This window comes from Euprymna scolopes, chromosome 28 (genome assembly GCF_053919585.1).
Source record: "Euprymna scolopes isolate OS-2025 chromosome 28, ASM5391958v1, whole genome shotgun sequence".
NCBI classification, from domain to species: Eukaryota; Metazoa; Mollusca; class Cephalopoda; order Sepiida; family Sepiolidae; genus Euprymna; species Euprymna scolopes.
In genome coordinates, this window is record NC_136509.1 from 49,841,440 (window position 1) to 49,867,886 (window position 26,447).

Below are 26,447 nucleotides of genomic sequence, written 5' to 3' on the forward strand. Positions count from 1 at the left end.
TTCTTGCACTCTCCCATTCCAAATTTTAATAGTATTTTGTCGATGTATCTCGATTAATTCATCGTAACAAGTCCTTTGCTTTGAGTAAATGCTATCCCCAAAAACCAGGATATTTTGCCAAGATCGGTCATTTTGAATCTTTTACTTAATTTGTTCTTAACATCAGTTAACATTATGTCACAATTTGATGCGATTAAAATATCATCGACCCACAAAACCAAAATCAGTAGTTTATTGTCTTTGTGTTGGGTATATAAACAGGGGTCTACAGTGCATTGCTAAATTGTTGTTTAATAATATAATCATGAAATACTGTATTCCAACATTGAGCACTCTGCTTTAGACAATATAATGACTTGTTAAGTGGCTGCACGCTATTTTTATTTTTCATTATAAATCCCTCTGGAGGGGTAATATAAATTTCACAGTCTATTGGGGCATTCAAATAAGCATTTTTTATGTCCATTTGATGGATGTTTAGGTCATATTGTGATGCGATTTGCAATAAAATTCTGATTGTCGTTAGGTTTGTGGTCGGTGAAAATGTAGAAAAATATTCTATACTGTAAATCTGAGAGTAGCCTTTAGCAACAAATCTAGATTTGTACTGGTCTACACCTGATGCGGTAGTCTTTTTTGTAAAGACCCATCTTGTAGAAATAATATGTTTATCTTTTGGGAGAGGCACTACCGCATAGGTATCATTTTCGGTTAAGGCATCTATTTCTTTTTTCATGGCAATTTTCCATTCATCACAAATTCTGAATTAATTGCTTCGTTAAAGCTTTTTGACGCATTTTCCATTGAATAGCAATAGTCGATTTGATAATCTTTTATATTGTCGACCACAAAAAAATCGGGTCGCCTTCTATTTCTTTTGGGATATCTTTCGGCTATCATCATCATCATCATCATGGATACTCTTGTCTCCATCATTTTTATTGTCTTTGTTTGTTTTAATAATTTGAGGAAATATAATTTCATCTTCTTATGACGGGTTTTTGTCTTTAAAATTAAATGTGTCTGTGAATTTTACACATCGGATTCTTTTTATTTTATTTTTCTCTGGAAAAAATACTAAATTGGCTGGACTGTTTTTATTGTATCCAAGAAATATACCTCTGTCGGCTTTAATATTCAATTTACTCTTTTTATCTATATATGCGAAGCAAGTTGAACCAAATATATGCATTCTGCTTAAATTTAGTTTTTTACTACAGAAAGATTCATATGAAGTTTTAGATAGCGTTTTGTTAAAACATCTGTTGCATATATAGGCTGCCGCCATAAGTGCGTACATCCAGAGGTTTTTGGGGAGTTTTGATTAAATAAGTAGGCATCTTGCCATTTCAAAAAGTGTCCGCCATGCTCTTTCAGCGGTCCCGTTTTGGTGTGGCGATCTAGGAGCTGATTTTCCATGCTTGATATGATGGTTAATTAGTAAAAGTTCAAAGTCTTTATTGGTGAATTCCATACCGCTGTCAGAGCGAATACACTTGACTTCACTGTAGGGAGCCATGTCGGCTAAATATTTTTTAGTTGCTAGTAGGGTATCAGATTTGTTCTTTAAAAAGTAAGCCATTATTAAACCTGAATGATCATCTACGAAATTCAACACATATCTATAATGTTCTCTGGCCATCGGTTCTACGGGACCATTCAAGTCACAATGCACCACTGACAGGATTTTTTTGGCCTTCTTGTCTGGTATCTTGCTTTGATAGTTTGTCAGTTTCCCTTGCGTACAGACGTCGCAATTGAAGTTTTTGGATGTTTGCATTTTCATTCCATCAACTACAGTCGGCAACTTTTTGATATCAGAAATATTGCAATGTCCAAGAATTTTATGCCATGTCTGTAGATCATGGCAGGTGGTTTTCGATGGGACTACGCGATTTAAATAATATATTCTTCCATTTTCTTTAATGTCGAATACAGTTCCATTCGGGTATACCAGTTTTGATTTACTGGGGCTAAACTTTATATTTGCACTTTGTTTAGTGGCAGCTTGTACAGAAAATATATTTTGTTTAAATTTTGGGATTAGAAGAGCGTTTTTTAGAATAAAGAAACATAGTTCACCTTTATTGTTCCTTAGCAAGATTTTAGCACCGCCTCTTTTCAAAACGATATCATTTACTCGACTCCCGTCAGCTAGTTCTACAAAATGATTTTGTGGCTTAAAGTTGGGATCAAAATTGATAAAATCAGTTTCCTTTGTAATCACGTGCCGTGGCCCCACAATCGACAAGAAAATTATTATTGTTTGTTGAAGCATTAAACTTACACGAAAATAAAAATGTATGTTCGCTAACAGAGCTCTCCACATTTTTAATGGAGTCACCATTTTGAGTCCTGTATCTACATTGGAAACTCTTGTGATTAGGTCGTCCACAATTATAACAAATAATTTTTGTACTTTTCTTAGGAGAAAAATTGTGTTTGGCAAAGTTTCGTTTTTTATTCCTGGCATGGTTATAATTTAATTTTAGTGTTTTTATGTGTGTATTTTTAAATTTCATGATATTTGTAGATTCGTTTTTTTCTGTGATCATTTTTTCAGTTTCCTCGTAACTTCTGGGTGCTACCTTGAATTGGCTAAAAGTCATGGGTTTTTCTTTCTGGGTTATCACGGTGGTAAATGGCTTGAAATCACTCCGTAATCTCTTAAGGATCATGGAAATTAACAGACTGTCACTTATAACTTCACCAGACATTTTTAAAGAATTTGCAGTCGTTTCAGCTCTTATAATCAGTAATAGTTTCGGCTTCCATTCGTTTTAAAGAGGTCAGTTCAGTATATAAAGAAATAATTTGGGGTTTTCCTTTCAATAAATAATGCTCTCTCAATATGTTCAATGCTTTGCAGCCATCGTCCAGGGCTTCTCTCATTACTAGTGATAGACTTCGGTCATCTAAACACTGTATTAATTCCGCAAAGACAGTTGCATTCTTTTCAATGAAGTTGGGGTCGTTTCTGTTTTCAGGTTGTGTTTGAAGTACTTTGTGTAGCTTTTGGATTCGTAGATATCCTAGAAATTTAACTTGCCCCAATTCGAATTTTGATTCGAATCCATCGAAATAAAGATGCACGCTGGACGCATAACCTCTAGAAGTGTAAGCCATGTTTAGTTTCGGAACAGTTTCCAATGGTTCGTTGTTCCACACAAGTCCTGATAGGTGACTGGTTTACAGTAGACAATTCCACAGAGCAAAAGATTCTTACCGTGTCGAGACGGAAAAAAGCATGCGAAATTGCTACAGAACAGGTTTAATATTTATGGAGCAATTCTGGTTTCTGATTGGTCGGTAGCAGAACGTGAATTAATTTGATTCGTCAGTTCCTAGCAGCATCGTTTATAAATAAAATCGCCCGACTGTGTGGGATCATACCCCATTGCAACTCCAAAATATTGTAACAGTGACTCTTATACAAGTAAAAGATTGTGTAAGGAGTGGGATACTTTCTGGAGAGGTAGAATGATCCAAACATTTTTCCAACAACCTGACCAACAGATTTGATTTAAGTCTTCTATTTCAGGTCTTGAGTGAAAATCTGTCCTAGAAGTTTACAAAAGGAGAGGGGGGGGAGGCTTCTTCAACCAGGAAACTGTTTCAACTTGTTTGTTCCTCAGAATAAATGTTATTTGCATTTTATCTTAATATCATTGAAATTATTTTTCTATTGGCTCATAAGTATCAATCCAGACTTGAACGTTAAACAAAAAGCCTGCATAAGATTACATTCAACACTGTACAAATTTATTAGTTGACAGTGCTTAGACTTTTAGTCTTTTGTGATTTATGTCAACACTTGAAAAAAATTTCACATAGAAGAAAGTTTCATTCAATTCCAATTTGACACTGGCATCTATTATTATACTAAAGCTGAGTAAATCAATGTTCGTTTCTTGAGGGCTTTTATTCTATACAAATTGTACACTCTCTAGAAAATAAAATTATGCTTCACTAGTGTTTGCACCAATCTTCATATTAAAAAAAAAACAAAGTAAATGAGAAAAAGGTTGTTTTAGAATGTACTTAATCCAATAGACACTTCTTTGGAATAATTTACATTATATGGAGCAATCATTCTAATATACTAATTGTAATTAATAATTATGAAATAATGTTTCAATCGATAAGGTTAAGATAAAGTAATAAGAAAGAAAACATTGCTAGCTGGAAAGTTTGAAAAGGAAAAAAATGAACAAATCAATTAGTATAGAAAGGGGAATAGAAAAAAAAAGAAACAAAATGTCTCATTATGGAAATAGAGTGAAGGATTTATTTCCAAATTCCCTATTCGCTTGAGATGGTTTCATCTGACAGTTATTTTGTTTTCTTTTTTACTTGCTAACTTTTACATGATAGAAAGAAGTTGCCTACAATTTTTTTTGTACTATTACCTATATATATATATATATATATATATATATATATATATATATATATATACTACCTTTCTGATTTACCCTTATATTTTGGACCTACTTTTAATTATTATTTACTGTAATATCCTATTCCTTCATTCTCATTTCATATCCAAATATCTTTAAGCCAGTTTTTTTCTATATTTGCATAATTCTGGCCTTTCTCTTCTTTTGATGAGAAGCATCTAGTTTCAAAATACCATGGCCTTATGAGGTTTTTCTTAATTTTCCCAGTTAACTTTTCCTTATTGTTCTGATTATATAATAAAGTTATATATAACTATTATTCCCCATATTTCATTTAATGTATATATATATATTTTTTTTTTTTTTGAAAATTTGAGGGAGTATACAAAATATAATTATGGCTAAATATAGACCAATTAACATGATGATTAAAAAAACAAAAAAAATGAAAATAAATGCTAACTACCCAGATTTCGTTCCTTACTTAACAGAGCTAAATCGAGGAAAATTACGATTAAAAAATAAAAATTGTCATGAATATAGTGGGAGGGGGGGAATAAGCAGGGGGAAAAAACATTACATATAAATCAAATCATATCATCAGTTTCACACACACACACACACACACACACACACACACATTTGTCAGCCTAAAACATGCCGCATGATGATACATATCTACCCATACAGCTCTGCTATAATTCAATAAAGAGCTATGAGGCTTTTATGTTTTTTTTTATTTTTGTTTATTTTTCCATACAAGATTTAAATATGCTGTAGTAAAAAATCTGTTAATAATAATTATAATGATGTCTATAAAAATTAATTTTATTTAATGTCTTATTATTGTTTCTATTGATGTTGTTTTCTGAACATTTTATATTGTCATTTGAACTTTTTGCAATCATGTCTTCCTTCTTAATAAATATAATGATAGTTTACAAACCTGTGCAGATAATATTCTTTGGCAGCAATTGTGTAGACCAGCAGTATATTTCTTGAGTGAAGAGGCATCCTTTTCGAATAGGTTTAATAATCCTCTAGTCTGAAATAAAATAAAAACACAAACATCACAAGAGATCTTTTTTTCAAATTAGCTAAAACAATGAGCACTAATATATGAGAAAAAACAAATTTCTATAGTGTTGATTGGAAATACAGGTAAAATAGACAGAGCAGTCATCTTTGTTTCTAAATAAAATTTGTCTTCTCTGCAGTTTTTTCATTTTGTTATTATATTCGGTTGTCAGTGTTAATGCATAAGCAGTAAAGAGGGTCTCTCACTTTATTATATTTGTTTAAATGTCCTTCCGCTTTTTCTTGGAAACTACTGGGCAGATATGATTGAATTTTTATATGGACCTTTGTTATGCTAAGGTGCAATGAACTAAGTATTATGGTATCCGTTTGATGCACAGTTAGGGATTAATAAGGATTTAGTATTCAATGCTAAAATGAGCACAAATCTAACCATATTCAACCATCAATTTGGCATAAAACAGTTGTTCTACATAAACGAGTTATAACTTTTCTCGTTTTCAATGGCTAAAAAATCTGTTTCTGAATTTTTTAGATGAGGATTGGTTATTTATATTATTTGGATTCTTCAGTCTATTCTTCTCATCTTAAGTGTCATTTTCACAATGTGTAGCTTGTCGAACTCAGATGTTTCTGTCAAACTCTGAAATTTGGACGCACTTTCGAACAGAACTCTTTATGAGGGTAGCATGCTCTCATTCTGTCAGCCCTGACTAGATAGGGATCCTAAGTAATTGGCAATTGTATTTTTCGGTCGCCCACACTGAGAATTAAACCTTCAGCCTTCAAGAGAAGGTCAATTTTACAGCTTATTTTTTCAAGTTATCTAACCACCGAATCCTTGCAAGTTCGACAAGATACACCTGAAGAAGGTTGGAAGTTCCTATTTACAATGACTGCCAACTGGGCAGAGTTAGACACCAGGGTCGTTTTTTTAACGAGGAGAAAAGGAACAAAAATAAAAATTGTCTCAGTCGTGAAGGATCTCTCCTTCACTGACAGAACAAGAAATCGAAATGCAGCATTTGAAGAACAGTTATTACACTTTGATTTTGTCCCGAAGGCCAAGAAGGTTGGAAGTTACATCGGCCGAAATGTTATGAAAATGGCATTCAAGATGAGAAGAGTAGGCCGAAGAATTCAAATAATATTAAAAAGTCTAGTTTTATTATATTATGCGTGGAGTACTTTTTGCCACATCTGAGCTGTTGAATCGATCACTAGCTTCTCCTTCTTGGAGTGATTGAAAAAAAGAATTTAACTACAAACACATTCTTTTATATTCATTTCTTATTCATTCACCTTAATGATAATTAATGAAATATCGTTGTTTTGGCATTACACCTAAATAACTTAGGTTTAAAAATTAACCATAAGTTGGGAAAAATAGAGTCACAATTTTAATCTTTCTTAGAATCAAAAAGGTATTAAAACTGATTCTAAATATTCTTTCCAAGACATATTGTCACTGAAGCATAAGGAACTACTGTGATAGAAGTCAGACTTATAGGGGACAACCTGGGTAGGGAATTGTGCAGCAACATGTTTGTTCACATTACATTTAAATTTCTGCATATTGGCATGGTCAGGAAAACTAGAAGCAGAGAGCAAATTCCAAAAGCAAGTGATCCTAGAAAAAAAAATTAACTAAGTAGAAAATCTTTCACCATCTAAGGAGCTCTACAGGGAAGAGGTGAGATTTTGCTGCTAACTGGGTAGGTGAGAAGTAGTTTTGTTGAGGATGTACAAATGCAGCAAGTCCATCAGAATGCATTCGATGGGAGTACTTGTAAAACAGGCATAGGGATGCAAGACTCAAGCAATGCAACAGGCAGCACAGGAACCATTAGGTTAAACACCCTTTGTTGCATCTTGTCAATGCACCAGCCTGGATGTTGCAACAATAATCCATGCACAGGTGAATACATCGTCCTATTCCAGTAACTTCTTTTCAAGAACTGCAGGTTTGTGGAACTCTCTTCCTGATGATTGCTTCCTCATACTTATAGCCTTAGTCTTTTCAAGACCAATGTTTATTAACCATATCCTGTCTTGGTGTTAAATATCTTTCATTCTCTTTACTTTCTTACATCAAGTGGCTTTACACCTTGTCTGGGGCAACTTCCAAAAAATAAAAAAAAAATCAGTTGATTAATAGATCTACATTTAAGTCTGCTTCGATAATAACCTTTCAGATCTTGAGGAAAAATATTTACAAAATGGTCACCACATTAAGAAATGCCATTAATTAGTTTGCAAGTTTCTATGAATAAAATTATTGAATTTAAATTTCCAAAGCGTTCAATCTTAAATTAGATTTGCTAAGAATTTTAAAGCCAGCTTAAATGATTTTTCAACCTGACTGTTTAAAAGTCTGCTTTGACAATAGAAATATTTACAAAATGGCCACCACACCATTAATTAGTTTGTAAGTTTCAATTAAAATCATCCCTCATTCAACTCTAATAAAATAATCAATCTTTCCATGCAACACTATCCCATTGATCACTGTACACAAAATAACATTTATCCCCGAGTGGCTTCTGGGCCTTGATAAGTGGTGACCTCCATGTAAAAAAAAAAAAATCTTAATTTTTCCAATCTCTCATTCTTTTTATTATTCTGTTATTCTTTCTTGTATTATTAGATGATGAAAGGTGTTTGAGTTACAGTCAGAGGTGACCTCAAAGTGGAAGTCAATGAAACTATGTGACTTCTGACTGGGTGGTCTTTGTTCGTTTTGGCTAACAACAGAGGCAAGTGGATGCAAAATGTCATCATTCTTGAGAATCCTAAACAATGGATGGGACGGCTGCATACAATGTAGCTAGGTACAATGAGACAAGCATTTTATTGGTTTATCTGTCTCTCTTTCTCTCTTTCATGAAGTTTTCTGTTCCTGTTTTTCGAATAAACCTTTATAAACTAAACAAGTGTCCGCTTGGTTTATATCAACAGACAAATGGATGACCTGGCTCATGTTGGTAGTGATGATGGCAGCGATGCAGAGTGAGTACAATGGTGGGGATGAGAGGATCACAAACCTGGGTTCACAACAAGGACACGAGTGTATAACAGTTCAAAAACTAATCAGTAAGTTGAAATATAACAACATGTCTTCCAATCGAAATATTGGAGTACTTAAGCATAATTTGAAATAAAAAAAATAAAATAAGCCATTTTTTTCGCAGCTGTAGATTTATAAAGAATAAAAGTTTAAGCATGTCTTATCAGTGAAATCTCCGCAGGTCATGCTTGCTAGTATTGAATGTATGAATAGTTGGACACATGAAACTGGCAATTTCTATATAAGAATGTTTGAAGAGGATATGCAAGAAGTATCTTACTACAAAAGACGAACCTGGTTTTCCTACTTATATGGAACTAGCAGGATTCTAACAGAATAGAGGTATTAAAAGAAAGTGTATAAAATCTTTCAGTTAAAAAGAGTCTTTCTTTTTCTACCACTCACCCCAACTACCTCCTCTATGCCTTCTCTGACAACTGATCCAATATAATAGAAATGAAAAAGAAAAAAGTAATTAATCCTATTTTTTCCAATTTCTCCTTTTTATTAGTCCTGTTACTCTTCTTTGTATTATTGTAATGAAGGTTCTTCTTTTAAATAAATATCACTCCAGACAAAACATGAAGCCACTTGATGTAAGAGCCTAAAAATAGTACAGTAAGGTTAAAAACTAATCAATAATGACTGCTAGATGGACAGATTCCAACCCAGAAAATAGTAATTCTTCCCCTGTCGTCAGAAAAATTGCTCATGGAATGTGAGGACTAAAAGGCAAAATAAGGGAAGTGAGAATTGTGAGAATGCAGAAAATAGACCCAAGGTCCACTTTCTGCTCTGTTTAGATCAAAGAGTTTTTAACAATACCCAAAAGATCAGAGATGACCTAAAAGTGCAAGTTAATAAAACTATAACTTCTGGCCAGATGGCCAGCTGGATGATTGTTTGAACTAGTTTCAGTGTTATTTTTTAAACAACTACTAGTAAGAATGAAAAAGGTACCCCCACTTATCATCTGTACTAATTTTGTTCTTTGTGACCGTAAGGTATTGAATATTAATTTGTTTTACTTTATCATAAACAGGTTGGGGATCATATAGAATCCAATGATGTAAGGTTTATAAGTGTATCTTGTAAGTGTAACAGAGTAAATAGATTTCTAGGAAATTGATTCTGGTAGTGTGCTGGTTCTGAACACTGCTGAGGGCATCTTCTAAATTGCGCCTGAAAGGAGGCAAAGAATATCAAGAAAACCACCGCTGTCAGATATCTTCGGTGCGGCTCCCACAAAATGCAAAATTTAGGTTTCCATCGTAAGAAATGTTTTTATGTTTCTAAAAGGTAGAATAAAACAAGATGATCTTTAACTCGGATCGAACAGTGGAAATGGTTCCAAATTGCCTCATCCCCATCATAAAAAGGGTTCATCTTTGCCAGGCATACAATTTGAAAATTAAAGATAGTGAATGAAACAAATCTATAAGAAACAACTAGTGATTACATTACAATGAGACAACTTGCCAAATGGACAGTTTATTTTACTTTCCTGACTTCCTGTTCCAGAGAAAAATGGTGAACCGTTAAAACTTGTCACTTGTACATTTTAGGTGAACACATAACAAAATCAGAAAATGTTTTGCTTTTGCAAATTTTTAGTACAAATATTATATTAGTAATTTTTTTGTGTTTGCAAATAAAATATGTTAAAAAATATTTGTATACATTTTTTTAAATAACTAGAAAGACCCGACCTTGGCTGCGACTGAATGATGATCAACAAATGTTTCACACTCCCATATGTTTATTGTAAGCAAAATTGATGAAATCGACCATTTTTCAATCAAATCGATTGGTTGCCTGCTCTAGTTGAGGACCCATTGCAGTGCACCAGGAGGAAGTTTCACATGCTTCTCATAGTGAGTTAGTCCACAATACATTGTAGTTTACATTGCACTGTAAGAACTGTTGAGTTTATGAAATTATTTTTATATATAATGGCTTGCATTAGAGTTTAAATGAAAAAGTAAAGTATCATGGTGCAATTGTGCTTTAAACAGAAACATTCATTTCGAACGTGCCTTTAACTTCCTAACTTCAGGCATATCACTACCGGAAGTGGTGACAAGGCAAATCAGTTCCTTCACTTTTATTGTTCTCCAGTATTTCTATTGCAAAACGATTTATTGAAATAAAATAGAATTATACAAATAAAAATAATACAATTAGTCGTTATTTGCACTTTTAATAAAAAATTTTTTTTAAATAAGTTTGCATTTTATTTTAAATTTTTTAAAAAATATATCTTTATGAAATTATAAAAATGCAAGTTTTTATTTGAATGTTGAAAATAAGTTTTTTTATTATTTGTATTTATATATGTATGCTTATGAAAGTATTAAAAATAAAATTATTGAAATCATAATAACAAAATTTCAAACATTAAAAAAATGTATTGAATACATAATATTCCCAAATTAGTTGGCTTTGATTCTCTGCTACCACAGGAATACTTGCAGATGATTATTGAAAAAGACTGTTATTTTTATCTTTTTATAATTTTGTTAATTTTTATTGTATAATTTTCAATAATGTCTTTTTCTTCTATTTTATTTCAATAAATCGCTTCACAATAGAAATACTAAAGAACAATAAAAGTGAAGGAACTGATTTTCTTTATCACCACTTCCGGTAGTGTTACGCCGGAAGTTAGGAAGTATGTCAGCTGACTATAATCGGAAATTATGTTCAACGATAACTTTTGTGATTTCTACTCCCGTTTCACATCTGCAGGGGCAATGCTAGAGAGTACACACAGGTTGTTTAGGTTAGTAGACTTCAGGCAACCAGTGATCAAGCAACAGGTATTGTTCAATGCCCAATCTAGTTTATTAATAGGGGTTGATTTCTTATAAACAAGACAAACATACTCTGCAGAGGAATAGCACACAGTCAACGCATAAAATTTTTAAACAAAATATATAGTTAATTTCAGTATGACATTTCATTTGAAATAAAATCAATTTCCTAAATGCACTAAATTTGTTTATGGCCTACAAAAAAGTTTTACATCGAAGATCCAGAGAAATCAATGCTTGCAATGCAAAAAAAAAAAAAATAAATAAATAAATAAATAAAAAATAGCATCAATAATTTCTGCAAATTGAAGTTTTTATGTTGAAATAAATAAATAAAATATGACATCTGCTGGCATGTGCGTCTGTACAGCCCAAACTTTCTCAGCTGAGAATGTACAGAATTCAAATTGGCTTTGCGTCTAATTATATGCTAGTGGGTTTCTTGAAGTAACATTACCTCATACGCAAATGAGATGCTGCCGGCTTAAATAAAAAGTCTGTTCTTCAGAGATGGGGGTACATTTGGAGTCATGAACTTTGACAGCAGTGTGACGATTTTAACTACTAAAATTGTTAGATGAAAGTACAGAATAATTAATTTTATTTTACAACAATAGTTCGTAAGTATTTTAACTGGTTAACAGCCTTTATTTAATGCCAGTATTCTTACTTTTAAATTAGTTCATGTCAGAAACAAAGGTATATGTATATTTCCTGTAGTTATAATGCAGTCACAATGACAGTGCAAACTTCAAATAGAGCTCCTGCTTATACAATACCATAAAAAATACTGACAAAATTATCAACAACGCTTTTTCTCAGTTGTTTAAAATTACATTTGCTATCTGCTTTTAATATGTCTTCTTTTTTTTTTTTTTTAAGTTAGTTGTGGTCTCCACATATGCAAATTTGTTGCTCACATACATAAAATGGTTCCAATTATAAAAATTTGCAATTATTAACACAAGTTATTTTCTCTTGAAAATAACGGTTTTTTATAAACATATATTTTTTAAAGTTAAATTTAGTAAATATGGTATATATTGATAAGTAATCGATAAATGAATAAAAAATGTAATAAAAATCTGATTGGTTGTTTTGAGTTGATCTGGTTGTAATATATGTATATGAAAGTAATGTATATTAATTTTTGTAGTAGGCAGTTTTAATGCATAAAAGCTACTATATTCAAATGTAATAAATATGTAAACCTCCTGTAATCATAATAGTCTCACAATGATTACGTAAATTTGTAAAGCAACTCTTATTTATCTAACGCCATAACAAGATTGACAAAATTTCCACTATGAACACCTTCTCTCAGATGTCAAACACACAACTCCCCTGTCTAATTTTAAACCATGATTTTAAAATAAATTGTTTCATGTATGCAAATTTTTTGCCGACGTATGCAAAGTAGCTCAAACTATAAAAATCTGCAATTATTAACAAAAATTAATTCCTTTCTAAAATTATGACAATACAGTTTTGATACACAGAAAAAAAAAAAACATTAAAGAAAAGAATTGATAGCTAAAAATGAAAACCAGATTTTATTTTTTAGGTTGCCGGGTAAAAGTAAGACATCTTTAATCAATTGAGTTGACGTGGAGATAATAGGTTGTATAAACAGATTGAGGATTTTTTCTTTAGGAAATCTCTATTGAGAAAAATAATTGATGAGAAATTAGCTAAGAAGAACAAGTGTTTGCAGAATAAATTAATTAACTGTGGGAATCTTTTAAATCGATAATCAAATAGAATAGAGGGAACACCTGACTTATTTTGAAAAAAAACAAACATTTAGTCCTCTTAAGCTAAGAAAAAGCAATAGCAAAATATATTTATGATTTAACTTTGTGACATTTCTGTTTGTTTATGTACAAAATAAAAAAAAAAATATTTTATCACAGAAGACAGCAGATGGGTTACATTAAAGATAGAAAAGGCCAGAAGCGTTGGGAATCTTGAGACCATCCGAAATAAAGAAGTAGCTGAAAGGTAGAAATTAAAGCAGGTCAGCATAAATAAGTCTTTGACCATTAAATAGGTGTTGGGACTAAAACACCTAAAATTGGAAATGTGAAATTGCAAAAATATAATTAAGAACAATTGGGGAGGAGAGGAGGTGGTTCATGGAGAATTAAATGTACTATAACATCCTCAATCTTCAACCAAATGATGAAGACATTTTGAATATTAGCAGATACTTTTTAGTCTGTCACATTTTGAGACTCATGAACGCAGAAATTATTCCAAACTCTCCAAGATATTTAATAGTAAAAAGATTTTCAATTTAAAGTGTCAGCCGCAATGCCATTTGTCAAAAACAGTTGGAACACATTTTTACTTGTACTACTATTTATTTGCCTCCCCACGAGGGCAAAGTTACATATGAAATCAGTTTTTTAATGTGGGGAGAAGCAGCTTCCCAAAAAAAGAGGTACTCTAGATTGAGAGAAAAATAAGTTTGGTAGAAAGAAATCCAACCATTATTTAATAATAAGAGCATCATAATATTTATTGTGTTGCAGAAGATCGATTCAACGTGATACTATCGATTTCAAACCAGGTGTGGTCCAGAAAACAAAAAAACAGTGTAATGTAAACAATTACTGGCTCTCATCAGCCATGCTTGAAAGTTGGAGAAGTCATGTGTCTATCAAGGAAAAATTGACCATTGTTACTTTTTTACTTCTTTATTTTTTCTTTTTTATGTAATTAATTATCTAAAAAAGAAAAAATAAGGAATTAAAAAAAATGACAATGCTCAATTTTCAGTGTGTGTGTGTGTGTGTGTGTGCATACACAATCAGTAAATATTTCTATATTCCCTTGTTTATAACTTTGTTAATACTTGAGCATTTCTTCTATTTCATGTGTCATTTGAAATCAAAAACTCATATATTTTTTTATAAACAAAAATAAATTTTATTTCATTTCCATGTGTATTTCAGATGTTTACATGATTAAAAAAAACAATTTTGAAGTGGTTCTGGAAAGCCGAAAGCATGACATTCGTTCAATGAGGATTTTAAAAGAAATTTCAGTTCAATCCACCCACCTTCTGATGGATCTATGTCAAAATAAAATTATATAGTTACTTATGCCAAACTATATAACTACTTCATTTACTCACATAAAATTAATATACGAAAGTATAAATTTATGCGTAAACTTTACGTATTTACTTCAAAAGTGCTGAATATATAGGTAGAGCTAGTTAGTAAGTTATAAAATATATATGGCGATTAAGCTACACTGAATATTCCACGTTTCATCCACTCTAGGACTCTTCAGGCTTATGCACATAAGCCTGAAGAGTCCTAGAGTGGCTGAAACGCGGAATATTCAGTGTAGCTTAATCGCCATATATATTTATAACTTACTAACTAGCTCTACCTATGTATTATATATATATGGCGATTAAGCTACACTGAATATTCCGCGTTTTATCCACTCTAGGACTCTTCAGGCTTATGCACATAAGCCTGAAGAGTCCTAGAGTGGCTGAAACGCGGAATATTCAGTATAGCTTAATCGCCATATATATTTTATAACTTACGATATATATATATATATATATATACATACTAGCAATGGGTGCCCGGCATTGCCAGGGTGTTTGGAGGTGTATGCTGAGCAAAAAAATAAACGGTAATTTTTTTTAACTTTGACCCTTATTATGACCCCTTAATATTTATTGTTTTGGGCTCAAATCAAGTTATTAAGTTAAATCCATGTCCAAGGAACCTATATTTAAATTTTCAATTGTTTATACCCAAAATTGGCGGAGGAGTTTGGTAGATGACCACTTAACAGCCAAATTTCTGGCCGAAAACGGATTATAAAGATTTTCCCAAATCTCAATACCCTGTATATTAAATTTTGAGTCTATAGACTAAAAATTGACAGTAGGGAAATGTACACAGACACACACACAGGCACGTTCACTTTTATAGATATATAGATATATCAGTGATGGGACAATTCCAATATTTTTCCCCAATTCCATTCTAAATTACTAATTCTGATTTCTTTTACATAGCTAAATATTTAGCTGCAGTTATTGTTTTATTTTTAAAAGTCAGATTAAAACCCCATGTAATATGTGCATATATTTTCATGAGTGTAAAAATACACTTATGGGGAGTGGATCTTTAGATTTTAGTTTTACTGGTAGTTTAAGATCAATAAATATCATTAGTACCAGCAATGAAAAATTTTGTTTAAAAAAAATATATATCAAACAAATCGTTTTTTGCATAAGACAATAAAGCACAATTTTTTTCTGATTTCAATGCCCTAAAAAGTTCTGATTTTTTCGATTCCTGATTAATCATCTCAATACTGATATGAAGAAAATTTACTGATGAGATATTAAAAAAAAAATTTTTTTTAATGTACATTATTTATTTCATCATTAAAAATTCAACAAAACAGAGCAGACTAAAGGTTATTCATGGTTCCATGGAGTTTTGGAAATTTAGACTTCTCATCAGAGGAACTAAATAGTGTAGTTATGGGAGAAAAATTCTGGAACATACACACCCATATATATATATATATATATATATATATATATATATATATATATATATATATAAACATACACCATTAGTTTTCATTCCAAATGCCAAAAGATGGGAAAAGTTCAAGCTCATAATTTTTGTTTGCTTTTATTATTTTGTTCTTCTAATTCTTTTTTAACATTTTTAATTTAGGCAGATACTTAAATGTTAATTGTATATATTAGTAATGGCCAATAAGACAGAAAAACCAAGTTGCTGTTTTTTTTTTCAACTAATTAAAATCTATTAAAATCCATTATTTCTGAACAACTTTTGGCTTTCAAATATGCTAATGGAAAACCAAAAGTTGTCACTAATAACTTTATCATCTGAGCTTAAATTTGGTTTACACATTTCAATAAGGTGCATACAGAATTGTGGATAAGTTTTAAATATAAAGGTGGTTATGTTTGTTAGTCGATATTTTAGCTAGTACATATCAGCTGAGGTGTATGTGGCTGTTATGTTGAGTTCAATAAATAATCGATTAATACTAAATTTTTTTAAATAATATTACATAAGTCACATAGAGACAAGAATCACACACATATACACAGACACATGAAAATTGGTCACACAATTTTATTAATACTGATTTTGTTTGATTGGTTGTTTTTGTTTTTTACAGCATATCAACCATTGCTGGCTTACTTAATGCTGAATCTAGTAATTTTGAAAAAATGTTTATGCTTCAAGTTGATATCTCCAAATATTTATTCATAGAGTTTGGTTTGGTTGTTTTGATTTATCATATATCAACCCTATTCAGGTTGACTTTATGTCGAATCCAGTAATTTTGGTAAAAGTTTTTATGCTCTGAGTTCTTTCTATTTATTTATGGAATTTGGTTTGGTTGTTTTATAGAAGAAATTTTTTGTTTTTTAACTTTTCAAAACATGGTTGAGTTTTGCAAAGTGAAAGGAAAAAACAATAAACAATAACACCAATGTTTGGTACATTTTTTGGTCAGAAAGCCAATATTTTCAGACAACCTGATATAGTAGTACCAGATATTAGTATTAATTGTTGGAGGAGTTTGGTAGAGTTCTCAACGGTCAAATCGTTGAAATTTGACCCCTTAACAGTGAAATTTCTGACTGAAACCCGATTAAATTAGGGAGAGACCTGACAATGTCTGGCATTGAATGAGGATCAACGAATGTTTCACCCTTACATATTTTATTGTTATCAAAATCGGTGAAATCGCCAATTTTTCAATCAAATCGATTAATTGCCTGCTCTAGTTGGGGACCCACCGCAGTGCATAGAGAGGAAGTTTCACATCTCTCCCCGCAGCCCACAATACTACTATCGATTTTATAAAATTTGGATATAATGACTTGAATTAAAGTTCAAAATGCAAAAGTCAAGTATCATAATTCAATTGTGCTCTAAACAGAAACATTCATTTCGAACATGCCCATATCAAAGAACCTACTGTTGATTTTCTATGCCGGGCCTTTCTGCTTGTGCGTTAATAAAACTTCTCAAATGCACTTGTGGTGTTACGCGGTATAAAACATTAACTGCATTCAAAATCGTCTGTTATTTCTTTCATCAGATTTTTTCGATTATTGATACCTATCAAAGACATTCTGATACAAAACCTATCTAAGAACACTGCCAAACACATAAAGTACATTTGTGTGAAATTTTTTAAAAATCAACCCAGCCGTTTAAGAGTCCATAGGGATTGAACTCGCACACATATACACACAAAGTTCTTTTTTTAAGATAGTAGAAGATATGAAATACTAAGTGAACTTTTGTGTATATCTGTTATTAACTCAGACTGGAACATTGAAACATGCCATATCTGTAATCTGCAGAAAAAAATAGATGAACAAGGTAATTTAGTTTGTGGGCGAATAATAATTATGTCATGAAAAAAAAGAGTTATCTGCCACCGATACAGGAATTACCCGGGGAGTTATCTGCCTCTTAGCACTATATATATAGAACGGATGGAGGCAGCCATTTGCTTTTTGAGTAGAACTCAACAATGAACTGTTGTGCAATGTCTTCTTTACTTTACAGCAATAAAAGAGAGAAATTAGAACTGAAAGCAATTAAGTTATTAGAATCAATATGAAGAAAAATGGCAAAAAAATGAACAAAAAGCAATGTACACTTGTATATGAATGAAGAAAAATGGTAAAAAAAAAAAAAAAATGTACAATTTTTCATATGGATGTTTCAATAGAAGAAAAATCGCTGCAATTTTTAAAAGACCTACTTATTGGAGATTTTGCAAATATCAATCAATAGAAATTACCGGAACAAAAGACATTTTAGAATCGGTTGCTATTTAGAAGACATTTGTGCCCATTTACTATATGATTCTTGCCTTTTAATTTTTACTTTGATTATCTATATATGCAAGATGTATCTCCGTCCGTCCATCTGCTGACCAGGACTGTAAAAAAAAAAAGCAACTTTTTTTTTTATTGTTCTTAACTTTTTTTATCTTTTCATTTTTACTGTGGATGGAGCATCAGATTGATGGCAGATATTTATCTGCTATTTTAAACGCTTCACAAACAAGAGATCTTTTTAAGATTCTAATTGTCGCCTTAAGTTTGTCTCACTCTTACAATTGGTTCATCGAGTATATTCACCAGTTTTTGAAATTCTGTTTCACGAATCTGGTTGCTTCTAAAATAACTAGAATTTTCTGGTTTCTTTTCATATCATATATATAATCTTAGTATTTCATAACTTCTCTCTCTCAGCTCTGTTCAAGCCAACATCATTAGGGACACTGACACTAGAGTTGCTACTTTCTCCCTCTTGTCTCTAGATCAGGAAGTGACGGTGGCTAAGTGGTTTATGATATAGACTGACAATCTGGATGTGCCAAGTTCGAATCAAGTTTGTTTCACAAAAACACTTTCACTTATGCACAAGATATGAATTCTTCCGAACTGTATAAATTAACTGAGAGTTATGACTCTCGTGGTGGTCAGTGTATTTTCGTAGTCCACCATCTTTGCGGTACTTACTACGACGGTTGCTCTTTGTATATGCTGTTTTTTGTTTCACTATATTCTACGTTTTCTAACTCATCTCCATATCTGTGTTTTCTTTAGTGACCCTTCCATGGGCATAACACTTAGGGATATTGGTAATCTTTACATGGTCCTTCCCATAAGGACCCGACATCTTTATAGAAAGAATTCTAACTAGAAAGATACCAAGATAACAAATCCTCATAATAATCTGATTCAAATGCAAATGTACGAATGATGCTCAGCAACAATAACATTGAGGTGACAGTGACTCAGTGGTTAATAACACAGACTAGCAACCTGGGTGTACCAAGTTCGAATCCAGTTTATTCCACAGAAACCCTTTCACTTAGGGACATTAGCAACCTTCACGTGGTCCCTTCTGTAAGTACTGAATATCCTTCTAGAAAGAATTCTTAATAGAAAGATATCATGGAAATGAATGCCAACAAAATCATCATCAATGATGCTCAACAACAATAATAACCTAAAAGGACTTTGTTCACCTGAAATAAAACATCATAGCAAATGATGATATTAAGTACAAAATTCCAAGAAAAATAAGAAATCCAGTTTAACAATGTTACTTCAATAGCTGTCATGGATTCCAAAAGGTCTGTAGATTGTTAGTGTTTAACTTTTTATCTTATTTTTTACAAAGGAGTCACTACTTATTAAGGTCAGGAGGCCACTCGAGGATAAGGGTTAATGGGTATACATAAGTAGTGGAAATTTTGTAAATTAGATTACTTAGGGGGGTTGGTTCATCAGGAGCTTGTTTACGTTGGACTTGAAGACAATCAAATTGTAGTCAGCCAGAAAGCAGGCAAACGGAACAGAGTTCCACAGGTGTGCAGTTCTAAGAAAGAAGCTTTGTTCATGGAATCTACGTCCCTCCTGTAAGTACCCGATATCCTTCTAAAAATAATTCTTATTAGAAACATATCGGGGAAATAAATGCCAACAATAATCATCATAAATGATGCTCAACAACAGCTATCACTGTCAAGTTTAACAGCTCCTCACGGTGAGTTTTTCTTGTTTTGAGGTTGCTGAGATAACTGACCACTTACCAAGTTCTAGACTAAGTTGCGTCCCTAATAAAGTTCTGTGGATCTTTTAAGCACAGCATGACCATAGAACAAATGACGAAGCAACCAATCAGAATGTATGCGTTCCTCATAGCATCAGACTACATTCGGTGCCATGAAACCATGAAACCAACAGTATGACTATTACCTCTATGGCATATTGGACCACATTTGGTTCAATGACCAATATATGACCCGAAGTGATCTCCACAGCACAACACGATCACAGGTTTCCTTTTCAGTAAGATAAAAGTTGAAAAACTGTAACCACAGTAAAAATAAATCTTTGATAAAGAATTTGCTATTTAAAAGAAAACTAACATTTTTGGTACCCCGACAAAAGGAGGGTGGACCTGTAAATTCACCCTTGTCCGTTCGTCTGTCCACACTTTTCTCAATAACTACACCTTGGAAATTTTGAAATTTTGCACAAACATTAAATATGATATGAGTAAAAAAGTAACAGAATAGATTTTCCAGGAAAACTCCGGTTGCCTCTCAAGGGGTGCCTTTCGGGTTAAAATGGCTAAAATTGACACATCTGTGCTTATTAAAATAATTGATGCCTTGGATTTTTATAAAACTTTCTGAAAAGTTGTAATTAACTGATTTCTTTATAATTTTGTTTGTTTATACTTCACAATAACTCTTGCTAAGGGGCTATTTTAGGGCTAATAAAAACACTCCATTTTTAGGACTATTTTACCATATTTGTCCAAAATTTTCCGTGTATGTCTATTTAGCAGTTTTGCATAGTGCTGAACTCAAATTTAAATATTTTAAGGCTTTGGGGAATTTTGAGGCTAAATGGGGGGGGAGGGGGGCAATGATGGACTTGGTCATTTCTTTTTTTGCATGATGCAGAACTCAAATTTACATATGTACGTAGTACAATGGGGTAAGGAGTGGCTGGTTACTTTTAATGCATCTAAAACCAAGCTTCTCTCTTTACATCATCAACATTCTGATCCACATCTGGCATCAATTGAAATGAATGGCTCTCGTCTTCAGGAGGCCTCAAGTTTTGACAAGCTTCTTGGCTTGACCATTACTCCTGATCTTAAATGGAACACGTACATCAAATCTGTTGCCAAGGCCGCTGGAAAAATGGTGGGATCTTTCTATCGATCCGGTAGATATCTCACTGATGATGCTATTCTCTATCTATATAAGAGCCAGGTACGTCCAAGGATGGAATACTGTTGCCACATCTGGGCAGGAGCTGCTAGAAAGGACTTGGCCTGCCTTGATAGAGTTCAAAATAGACTTCGTAGCCTCGTAGGAGATGTCCTTTTCTCTTCCTTGCAACCTCTATCTCACAGAAGAGATATTGTGAGTTTGTCTCTGATGTATCGTTATTTTCATGGAAGGTGTTCGACTGAGCTTCAATCTATGGTCCCCCTTCGCCAAACTTTCACAAGAAACACCCATCTAGCTGTAAACACTATCAATAATTCCCCCCACTCTTTATCTGTGCCTAAACCTAAACGTAGATTCCACGAACAAAGCTTCTTTCTTAGAACTGCACGCCTGTGGAATTGTCTTCCGTTTTCCTGCTTTCCGGCTGACTACAATATGGTTGTGTTCAAGTCTAACGTAAATAAGTTCTTGATGAGCCGTTCCATATAAGTTATCAAATTTACCAAATTTTCATTACTAATGATTACTATATTGTCCAATTTCTACTGTACACTCTTTAACCCTTATCCTTGAGTGGCCTCTTGGCCTTGATAATGTGGTGATGCCTATGTAAAAAAAAAAAAAAAAAAAAAAATGTTAAGGCTTAAAACTGCACAGTTTATTCACTTTCACTAGGATTTGACGTCCTCTGCTGAACTTTGTCATTTTTTTTTATGTGCACTCCTCATCCCCAAATCAGTAAAGTTGCAAAGTTCCAACCTTGTAAATTCAATAGATATTTGTGTACAGCAATATCAGCAACACTTAAAGTTATTTTTTAATGCACTTCTTGCCCTACTATCAAATCACATTTCCATCTGATTTTACATGGCCTAAATCTGAGGTTTTTTTTATTGATTTCCTACTAAAAGAAAAATCTAACTTGATCGCTAATTTGCTATGAATCATATTAAGATTCAATGTGTCAGCTGTTGAAAAAGAAAAACTTATATTAGCAGTCAGTTATGCATATTTTTTTTCAGGGAAGAATAAGATTTTACCTAATATTTAGGTGGTATTATCTAATAATTATTGATTTCTGTTAGATGAAACAGATTTTAAACTAGAGAAAACATCAAAAAGAAAGTAACTCTTTGCTTTGGCGATCTCACTTACCTCCAAGAGATTTGGAGATTAGAATTATGTCCCTTGCACATTCTAGAAATAGACAATCTTAGATTAACAAGTGTTAAGGACTTCTTTCCAAGTAAGACATTTTTGGACTAAGTAATTTTACTCTTCATTTGTAATGAGAAATAAATGCTAATACAGGAGTTTTATTCAATTCCTTTTTATATTCGTCCTAAATTTCACAAAGACCACAACTCCACATCATCATAATTTTCATTCACCACAAATTGACATGATACATGTGTAAGGATTTTTCACTTGTTTAAAGCAAAATGACAAATGACAAAATGACATGATACATGTGTAAGGATTTTTCACTTGTTTAAAGCAACATGACAAATGACAAAATGACATGATACATGTGTAAGGATTTTTCACTTGTTTAAAGCAACATGACAAATGACAAATTGACATGATACATGTGTAAGGATTTTTCACTTGTTTAAAGCAACATGACAAATGACAAAATGACATGATACATGTGTAAGGATTTTTCACTTGTTTAAAGCAAAATGACAAATGACAAAATGACATGATACATGTGTAAGGATTTTTCACTTGTTTAAAGCAAAATGACAAATGACAAATTGACATGATACATGTGTAAGGATTTTTCACTTGTTTAAAGCAAAATGACAAATGACAAAATGACATGATACATGTGTAAGGATTTTTCACTTGTTTAAAGCAACATGACAAATGACAAAATGACATGATACATGTGTAAGGATTTTTCACTTGTTTAAAGCAACATGACAAATGACAAATTGACATGATACATGTGTAAGGATTTTTCACTTGTTTAAAGCAAAATGACAAATGACAAAATGACATGATACATGTGTAATGATTTTTCACTTGTTTAAAGCAAAATGACAAATGACAAAATGACATGATACATGTGTAATGATTTTTCACTTGTTTAAAGCAAAATGACAAATGACAAAATGACATGATACATATGTAAGGATTTTTCACTTGTTTAAAGCAAAATGACAAATGACAAATTGACATGATACATGTGTAAGAATTTTTCACTTGTTTAAAGGCAGCATTTTTATTATTTTTATTTTCTATTTTTTTATTTTTGAAATCCTTTGAGATGAGGTTTCAGAATTGTGCACTCATTCTTTTTGCGGACTGTTATCCTCATCTTCATAGTTGTTGTTGCTTCATAATTCCAGCCAACTCATCTGTAGTGTAGTGGATACAGGTATTGAGTCTCTACGATTCCAGGTGAGCATTGTTTGAAGATAGCAGTTTCAATCCTAGCCAAGCAGGCCAGAGGATTAGTTGGCCAAAACATGGTGAGACAACAACAACTATGGAAGGCAGTAAGTACTGGGAATAAGTTACAAGACTCAGCATTCCTAGCCCTTCGTGGTTAATCACTTGAAGAAGGCCAAAGGATGAGTTGACCGGAACCTGATGGAACAACAACTTGAAGATGAGGATACACAGCCTGCATTTTTGGTTATAACAATGTGAACTTTGGCTTCTGCAATGATAGTAAAACAAGAGGGCAAATTTTCTAATTTCCAACAAACTTTGAACGGTTATAAATCAGTGACTAATTTGAACTACCAAAATAAATTCGGAACATTATTTATATATTTTGCAAATTTTGCAATGATCTACGTATCCATGTTAAAAATATTTAAATTTGATGAAAATATAATTTATATTTGGGATACTTAGTAGGATTTGAATTTGTGAGTTTTAGGGAGTATGGAGTAACTGCTTAGTGACAATTGCTGGTTCAGTCTGATCTTTAGGAATGACATTAAATTGCCTCATACACTTTTGGACAAGGTGTTTAGCTTTACACCCTTCCCCCCAACTATATTGAGTGTGACACAAAACTATATCCAGTGCTGAAGCCCCAATTTGAGAACTCTGGGGAGTGTGGAGTCACTCAGTTATTTTAGTTCCTACTACTCCCAGGTCCACTCTGCGCCAGAGTGGTAGTACCTGTCAGGATCCCATGGTTAAATATAAAAGATCACTTACAGAGCATTTATTTATAAAAATATACACCTGCAAAACAAAGTAATCAATAAATTAATCATATAGAAAATATATGCAGAATTTCCGTATTATATGACCCAAAAGAGTTAACATGCTTCAAAATGCAACTAACCAACCAGAATAATGGAGAATCAGGGCTGTGGATTCAGAGGCAGATCAAATCCATTGATTTTTGGTGTCAAAATCAGAATCGATCAACAGTTTGTATAACCAAATCTACAGTTCTTTTCTTTAAATAGATTTCTTCAGATATAGTTCATTACAAAACAAAAATGGTGAATTCAGAGGTTCTGCCTCTTTAGGTTAAAAAAAAAAAAATTAAAAAATAATGGTGCTTGTACATTATAATTGAATATCAAAAAAATGCATTTTAAGTAAAAAACACAAAAAATTTACGTACTGACGTGTCATGTTGAAATTAGTAAAAATTCAGAAAAATGATTAGAAGAAAAAAATTAAAATTTATTGAATCATGCACTTTTATCAGTTTCTTCTATTGTGGTCAAACCGACTTATATTCCTTGTTTTCAGTTTAACTTCAGCGATTTTCAATGAGAAAATGGTGAATCAAGAATATACAATAATAATGATGATTTTTGTAAAAAGTTCTATCAAATCTATTCCATCATTTTTCATAATTTCTGGAATTGTTACTCAATTCGACATGACACATCAGTATGTGCTTTTGCTTGGAAATGCATTTTTTAAATATCCAACTATAATGCACAAATACCAACAAAAAAATATAATTAATTGGTCTTTTAAAATTTCTGGTGTCATAATCGGGTGTTTGAACTATGGTGTCCTCAGCCCTGCATATAATGCAATGAATTAAATGACAGACAACGAAATGAACCGCAAGCACCACCCACATAATCTCTAATTAAACCACCTGTTGTGTAAATTTCACACTTATCCTAAGGAAAGCTATGAATCCATCTTTCTTCCCTCTTCTAGCTATAAAGCAAAACTAAACATATCTGTGCCCCATTGCGTCACTACTTTTTATTCTATTTTGATTTCAATCAAAAGTTTATAAATTGAAATATATTTTTTAAAAGACATTCTTATTGCATAACTAAAAATAATAAATATCCTTACTTCTTTATTTTTTTTTTTTAATATCTATATATTAATATGATAACGTGTGTGTTATTTTCTGTGCCACGCTTATACCCGGGTTGTTTAATTGTTATGTACTTCCTTCTCTTGTCATAAATAATTTTACCAAGAATTCGTCATAAGTTTTGGTTTTAATTATAGCTGATGGCACTTGGGACCCTAACAGGTACTACCACTCTGGTAGAGAGTGGACCTGGGAACAATGGCAATAAAAGGGTGGCTCCACACTCCCTAAAGCCTGCAAACGCATCGGATATAGTTTAAGGTCATATCCAGAACCCAGTGAATGGCAGATTGTGGTTTGGAGCAGATCAAGATGAGCTAACGGCAACCAACAAAGATGCTTCAACAGATGATTATAATGGCACATGTAGAGGGTTGTTTTCTAAGATGGTGTCGCACAAGCATTCAGAGCTCAACATATATCTACAGAATGTGTCACACGTTTGTGTTTCCTGTGATTTCTTTTGTTTCGAGTTGTTTTAGTTTTTATACTTCTGAACCACTGTGCACGTTCTTGGCAGCCACCAATGAGACAACACAGCCAGAAGAGAAGATGAAAGAAAAGAAGACCACACAAAACAGCGTTGGGGTTGGCACTTACTGCCAAACGGGGGAGAAAGTAGTTGCACATTGGCAGTTGTCTTAAAAACACTGAAACTAGGTCAAACAGTCAACTTTTTCTTTTTTATACTGAACCAGTTGCCAGAGAGAATGCGAGGAGGGCAGTCAGAGAGAGAGGTAGAAAGTGAAAGAAGTTTTCAAGGATGTTGCATATATTTTAAAACACTTTCATTTTCATGGTTCTGAGAAATGCCGGGTAGCCTTGCTAGCGAATCATAAAATAAAGTGTATACATGGAGATGAAGAGAAAGTAATTAATAATTGGTAACAAGTTCTCTTCATGATGACAATGTAAAAAATTGAATGTTTTGTGTATGCATTTTCATGTTAAACATGGCCGTCCTGAAAAACCGGATTGCTACAAAACAGGATCCT

The 26,447-nt window shown here is 32.4% G+C and overlaps 1 protein-coding gene across 3 annotated transcripts in view; it reads right to left on the reverse strand.

Moving 5' to 3' along the window:
- LOC145249603 (DCC-interacting protein 13-alpha-like) overlaps positions 1-26,447 on the reverse strand; it is a 233,979-nt gene that overhangs the window by 184,167 nt on the left and 23,365 nt on the right. For all 3 annotated transcript variants that reach the window (XM_080111313.1, XM_080111312.1, XM_080111311.1), the window contains exon 2: positions 5,347-5,445. In XM_080111313.1, the coding sequence (XP_079967439.1) occupies positions 5,347-5,445 (99 nt within the window). The remainder of the gene's footprint in view (positions 1-5,346; positions 5,446-26,447) is intronic.